This window comes from Hyperolius riggenbachi, chromosome 3, assembly GCF_040937935.1.
Source record: "Hyperolius riggenbachi isolate aHypRig1 chromosome 3, aHypRig1.pri, whole genome shotgun sequence".
NCBI classification, from domain to species: domain Eukaryota; kingdom Metazoa; phylum Chordata; class Amphibia; order Anura; family Hyperoliidae; genus Hyperolius; species Hyperolius riggenbachi.
This window is the reverse complement of record NC_090648.1, coordinates 32,194,992-32,201,717: the sequence shown is the minus strand read 5'-3', so window position 1 is coordinate 32,201,717 and position 6,726 is coordinate 32,194,992. Positions and strand designations below refer to the sequence as shown.

The 6,726-nt window shown below is 45.9% G+C and overlaps 1 protein-coding gene across 1 annotated transcript; it reads right to left on the bottom strand.

Moving 5' to 3' along the window:
• Positions 1-5,089: 5,089 nt before the first annotated feature.
• Positions 5,090-6,251, bottom strand: LOC137562001 (olfactory receptor 10A4-like). The gene is made up of 2 exons (XM_068273344.1): positions 6,157-6,251; positions 5,090-6,063 (listed from the first exon to the last, which is right to left on the bottom strand). Exons 1-2 carry the CDS (start codon positions 6,164-6,166, stop codon positions 5,090-5,092), a joined length of 984 nt encoding a protein of 327 aa, XP_068129445.1. The 5' UTR covers positions 6,167-6,251.
• Between the last annotated feature and the right edge of the window lie 475 nt (positions 6,252-6,726).

The following is a 6,726-nucleotide window of genomic DNA, read 5'->3' as shown; positions in this document are numbered from 1 at the left end:
ACATACCTGGGAAAATGATTGCTGTCAAAGGAGTTGGGGGTGCCACCCCAGCCATACCCACAGCATTGGTCCACCTGGATTGGGGGGCCGGCAGCGGAATGAAAGAAGTTGGGGTAACTGACAAAATCCCCACCAACGTTTTGCTGGGTACTGACCTGGGACGGTTAGTAGCCCGGTATGAGCCTAGTCCAACCGTTGTGGAGCCTGCCTCCCTACCAGAAGTCCAAGACTCATGCAAGGTACTGTTTGATAACTCTGTGCAAGTGGGGGGTGCTGGTGAGTCTCCAGGGGATAAGGACTGTGTACTAGGAGCCAGCCCTAGTAAATCTCCAGTGCCTAGGCCTGGAATGGGACATGCTGATACAGAGAAGGCAGCCTCTGATGATGTCATTTATGTCGCACGGACTATCGATATGATCGATGCAGGAACTGTTGATGTCACTTGTGCGGTGCTGAATAGCGAAGTGTGTAATACAGATAATGTTAATGTTGTATGTGATGTACCAGATGACAATATGTGTAAGGCAGATAATGCTGATGCCATATGTGATGTACTACACAATGCTATGTGTCATGTGGACACTCCATCAGCTGCAGGAGTAACCAGCAGTGTTCGCTGGTCTGCAGCAGATGAACTGCCCGCTGAAGGGGCAGATGGCACCAGGCCAGATCCTTCCCCTTCAGATGTTTTTGAGATCAAATGTATGAGCAATGATATATGCGATGCGGACACTCTTTCCACTGCAGTGGTAACCAGCAGAGCTAGCGGGTCTATGGCAGAGGGACTGTCCACCGAAGGGGCAGATGTTGCCAGGTCTGCAGCATCCGCTTCAGAACCTGGCCTTGAGGTTCCCAGGAGCCTCTCCGTCTGCAGCCTCCCTGGCGTGTGTGACAGGCAGCACTGAGCTCTCTGGGGCTGTTTGATTTGACAGCAGCCTGGAAGATCCCAGGGGTCTGGCCAGCAGGTCACCTGCTGGGAGGGGCAGGCAGAGAGAGTTCTGGGAAGTTATTCCCTCAAAGCCATCTGAAGTGGAGGAGGCGGACCGGCAGATAATGGTTCCACAAAGGGACAGAGATATAGCTCCTGCCCCTATAGAGAAAGTGCGTGTATTGACAGTCGGAACCATTCCCCAGCTGCAGCACTGTCTCTATGGTCACGAATTCACGGTCGTCATGGATCACCATCATCCCCCTGGTTGGTTCCGTCAGGTTGCCGGGGGCAACGACACATTGCAGCAGCCTGGCCTAGTTTTCCAGCCGTGTAGCTTGGAGCTAACTGCCAGGTGGGGAATCCTCATGAAGATGCTAAGGAGTTACCCCACCAGGCCAGACCAGCAGTGTCGGCGCTGGCAGGATGATCTGGGAAGATCATCTGCCCTGCGTCAATTTGAAGGGGGAGGTGTAAGGTTGTGTATAACATAGCAGCCATATTGTATCTCGTGGAAGCCATATTTTCCAATTTTCTGTCTGTTTTTTGTGTATTATGTCAGATGTCTATGTATGTTAAGAGCAGGGCTGCTCAAATCCGACCCGGGAGACATCCGGATAGTTGCTATCCACATATCTCCCAGGAAAGCTGTGCGGGGGGGGGGGGGGGTCAATCTTGCCACAATGATGTCTTCTTTGGCTCCGTACGCGTTGCCTCCCACCATGCATTCCAAGCGCCGCATTCGCCGGTCACGTGACACAAACACTTCCTCCTTCAACCCGGAAGGAGGAAGTGTTTGTAGTTACGTGACCGGCGCATGCGGCGCTTGGAACGCATGGTGGGAGGCGACACGTACAGAGCCGAAGAAGACCTCATTGTGGTAAGATTGTTCCCCCCCCCCCCCCCCCGCGCACAGCTTTCCTGGGAGATATCTGGATAGCAACTATCCGGATGTCTCCCGGGTTGGATTTGAGCAGCCCTTGTTAAGAGGCCAGGCTGGCAGCTGGCTTCAGGGTAATTGGTCACCTGGACGGAGGAAGCTGAATGCTAATGTGATTGTCTGTATGGCAGGGTGAAGTACATTAGCATTCAGGTCCTCTGGAAGCAGGGAGCTGCTAATTAGCAGCCATTTGGCGAAGGATAGGCTGTGTCTGCTTGGCTTTTGAACTCTGTGTATATGTAGCCCCATTGTCCCAATATACAAATCAGGACCAACTGAGTCTGGGAACTTCAAAGGCTAACAGGAAACCCTTAATCAGAAGTTTTTTGATGTGTGTGTTACCCTACAATTTTACCTGTGGAAATTAGATCTATGGGGAGATGGGCAATATCTGCAAAGATCAAAAGCGGGACAGGAAAGCTTTGAAGTTGCCTATCACAGCCAGAAAGGATATGACAAACGTTCTGTGCAAACAATCTGGGAAAATTCATTAGTTTTGGGACTGAACATTAAATGCCCCAGGCCACAAATCTGGCTATAAAACCTCAGCTAGGAGGGTTTAGAGTCGTAGTTCTCTGGAGATAGCAAAGACGCTTGGACTATCCTGGTTCCTGACCAGAACTGCGTTCTCCTGCAAACTATGTTTAGACCTCGTATTGGTAACCTTTATCCCCATTTATTTTTATGCAAACTGTCTTGTGTGTCTTTGTAACTTTTACTTTGTTTTTGTAAATCTTTTGTATATATTCTTGTCTGCCCTGTTCCACTTTTTTTCTGCTGTACTAAGCCAACGCTCATAGTCTAGAGAGAGTCTGCAGTGTAACTTGCGTTACAAGTTCAGTGCCTGATTGTTCCTTGCTACTGTGTGTGTGTGCATGGCGTTCCCGTATTTGGCCTAAAGCACAAAGCTGACTCAGATTCGGAAACGTGGACTGCATGCAGGTCACTCAACAGCAGAGTGGAAGTGTCTAGCAACAGCTAGTGGTGGCATTGAGAAGTGTTCTGAGGGGTCAAAGCCTTGTGTTAGCTCAAACTGGTCAAACCTGCAGTCGGGAACCGTATCTGCAGGCATGCCGTGGGGCTGGTTCCTGACAGTGGTCCTTTAGGAAGATTTTTGCTCATCACATATTAACTTAACAGTACATAGACTAGTTGGAACAGCAGTGAGATAGGTACTGGTCTGCTTCATGTGAGTATTTTATTGCTATTTCTGCTGGTTGTTGTTGTTGATTTTTCTTTGCTTTCCTGTGAAAAGAAGTTAAAGTACACTCCTAAGATTGAGATTGTTGGCGTTTTAAGATCAAAGTCAAATAAATAAACATACCAATTCAACCATCGCTGGTTTCTTGGTAAAAAAAAAAAGCAGCATTATTTTAATAAATAATAATTGCCTGGAAAAAAATAAAACAATAAATAAATGAAAATGACAAGCATAAATATTTCCTCAAACTGAATTCATACCTTATATGTTAATGTCACTGTGTGTATCATAGTAAATATTTACAATATCCATCACCGCTGTTTGTATTCCTACCTTATATGTTTATTCATGATTCTCACAATGGATTTGTACTCTCTATGGAAAGTGCTAATTAAGAGTTGTGAATTGTCAGTGGACTCTCAGAAACAATCACACGTTGAAAATAGGACATTAATGATCGTAATGTAGAAAAACAAAACAAAATGATGATTTAGCACCTAGGTAGGAAGCAATGGCACATATGAAAATAAGGATTTGTTTTTTTTTACTTTTTTGGGGGGGGGGAATCATTTCTGCACTTCGTCCAGTATAACCATTTTAGAGAATTCTTAGACCAAATATAAATAATTCAGGCATGCATCTACAGCTTAATGCACACGCTACACTTCTGTCACCCTAGAAGCCATCAGTCAATAGAAAAGGTTGCGTTTATAGAAAAGATCACCTAGAAGACATGGAGATGATCTACGCCTGAGCTGCATGCAAGGGAGTAACTAGAGGGGAGCAGTCCTGCAGGGAGGCCCAGAGCTGCCAACTACTAACCAGGCCCGGCGCTTCCATTCCCGGCCCGCGGTTTGTTAGCCAGGGAATCAGTGAATCAGGACATGGTGCCCGATCACTGATCCCTTTCCCCGGCAGAAAAGTGACGGCTTCTCTCGGAAGCCTTGCTCTTTCTGCCTCCTACGTCCCCCCTACATCCCTCTAAGCGTACATGTTACACTTAGAGTTACGTAATGTAAACAAACTCATGGCTGACATCTTTTGGCCAAATAGTAAAACTACATCTACATTTATAAAAAAAAAAAAAAAAACACATATTTACATTAAAAAATTACTATTTACTTCCCATCCTCCCAAAAATACCCCAAAAAATGTTTAACCACTTTACCCCCCACAGTATGGATTTCTCCGTCCCTTTCTCCATCCTTATAAAACCAAGGGACGGAGAAATCCCATTCATGCGCGCGCTCCTGCCGCTCGTGCATGCCGCTACCTGCTCGCCCGGAGATCAATGAGCGGGAAAATCCATTCCTGTTCATTGATCTAAGCCCCCGCAATGATTTGCTGCTTCTATGAGAAACAGCACGATCATTATGATTTTCCCAGCCTCATAGTGCTTCCTGTAAGCGTCCTTCTGAAGGGGTCTGATCGCCACCGGCTGCCTGTGATTTGCGGGGGGAGCTCCTCAAAGCCCCCCTCCACAGCGATTTCTGCCCTCTCTGCCCATACCTGATCTCCCGCAGGCTATGGGCTGCGCAGGACGGATATCCGTCCTGCGCCGGATAGGATAGGCTTCAGCCTATCAGATGGCAGCAATCCCCGGCCAATCAGAGGTCGGGGATCGCCGATCTCCTTTACGGAGCTGCTGCTGGATTTCTTCCCCGCGTGTTTACATTACGCGTGCGAGCTGCGATCGGCGGTTTGCAGTCTGTTCACTGAGACACCCTCCGTGAACTGACATGGAAAGTTTCCATGTAATACCACTTACGACCTACCGACGCCTATCGGCGTTAGGCGGTCGTTAAGTGGTTAATTGTTTTTACATTTCCTAGAACCAGTTTGTAATGCATGAATTTTCTGAATGATGCAGCAGATTTGTAAATAATTTTTTTTATTATATGACAGGGGTACTTTTTCTTTTTGGTATATTTTAGGGACACACACCGGCACCCAGCACGCCTCCTATAGCACACCATTAGCTACATGCTAATGGTATCTTCGGAAGCAATCCAGAACTTCATTATTGTTGTTCAATGCACGTGAGAAAACAATTGCATAAAATGTGGACATATTTAATGAGGGAACTTTTAATGTCTTTGTTCCTCAAGCTGTAGACTAGAGGGTTACATACCGGGGTTACCAAGATATATAACAAAGACAGGTACTTGTTAGTATCACCACCAGAACTGGTCTTTGGAGAGAAAATGTAGATAGTTGCCAAGCTTCCAAAATAAAGGCAAACTACCATGAGGTGGGAACTGCAGGTGGAGAAGGCCTTCTGTCGTCTGACGGTGGAAGTCATCTTCTGGATGGTGTGGATGATGGAAATATAGGTGCTGGTGATGAATAGAAATGGCCAGACAACAGCAGAGATAGACATAATGTAAGTGACCAGCTGCATGGAGGAGGTGTCAGAACATGAGAGTTGTAAAACAGGATCAATGTCACAGAAAAAATGATTTATGATATTTGGACCACAGAATTCCAGCTTGCTCAAGAACATGTACGGTAAAAGCGATAGGGTAAACCCTGCTGACCAACTCAAAACTACAATTTGAAGTTGGAGAGTGGCTGTCATAATCATGTTATAATGAAATGGTTTACAAATGGCTACATAACGATCAAAGGACATAACGATTAATAACTGACACTGGGCAACTGTGCTCACTGATAGTAGATAGAACTGTAAAAAGCATTGGTTGGTAGATACTTTCCCACCACCCACCAGGACCAGCCATAACATATGTGGCACAATATTACTAGTAAACAGAATTTCCGACAGTGACATCTGGCTGATAAAAAAGTACATAGGAGAATGAAGACTTGAGCTGACCACAACCAATACCGTGACAAGGCTATTCCCCATTAAAGCCATGATAAAAATGATCAGAAGGAAGACAAAAAGCAGAAATTTCAGATCCCCGACCTCTCCAAATCCAACAAGAAGAAATTCTGTGATCAATGTAAGGTTTCTTGCAAACATCACTGGGAGATCTAAAGAGAACAGATAAATCTCAAGATGACATATGGTATGAAAATGTTCAGATTTTCTTGATCATCAAAAGACATCAGATGAAAAGCAATTACCAGTAGGCATGTTTGGAAGATTGTTTCTCCATTGCAAGTGAACAAATTGGCCACAGCCAGGATTCAGACCCTAGTCCAAGGTTCGATTCCTACTCCAAAGGAAACACCTTTAACCAGTACACCATCCAACTGCCAGTTTAGGGCCTGAAACAGCCTATTTTTAGTACTTGCTTTAATAAAGTATTTGGAAGATTGGAGGAACATATTTGTTGGGGATTCTTCACTAAAGGTCCGTACACATGCTCCATGAGATTCATTGTGTGTACGGTAGCCCACAACCCCTCTCAAATGCTCGGCCAGCAATCCATCCTGGTGGATCATTTCAGCTGAGTGACGACCGAGATCATTGTTCTCCTCACTTACCCCACCTGCTGCATGATGTCACTGCCGTGCCGCTCTGTCCCCCAAATAGAACAGAACACTTCTCCACAGGCTTGGCCCTGCAATGTTGCCCGAGGGATCCGATCCCAATCACCATTAGGCGACATTGAACATGTGTATGGCCTGTAGTTTGCTCACTAGAAAAATAGCAAGTTTGTGTTTTTCCACACCACCAATTTTCCAGTATGG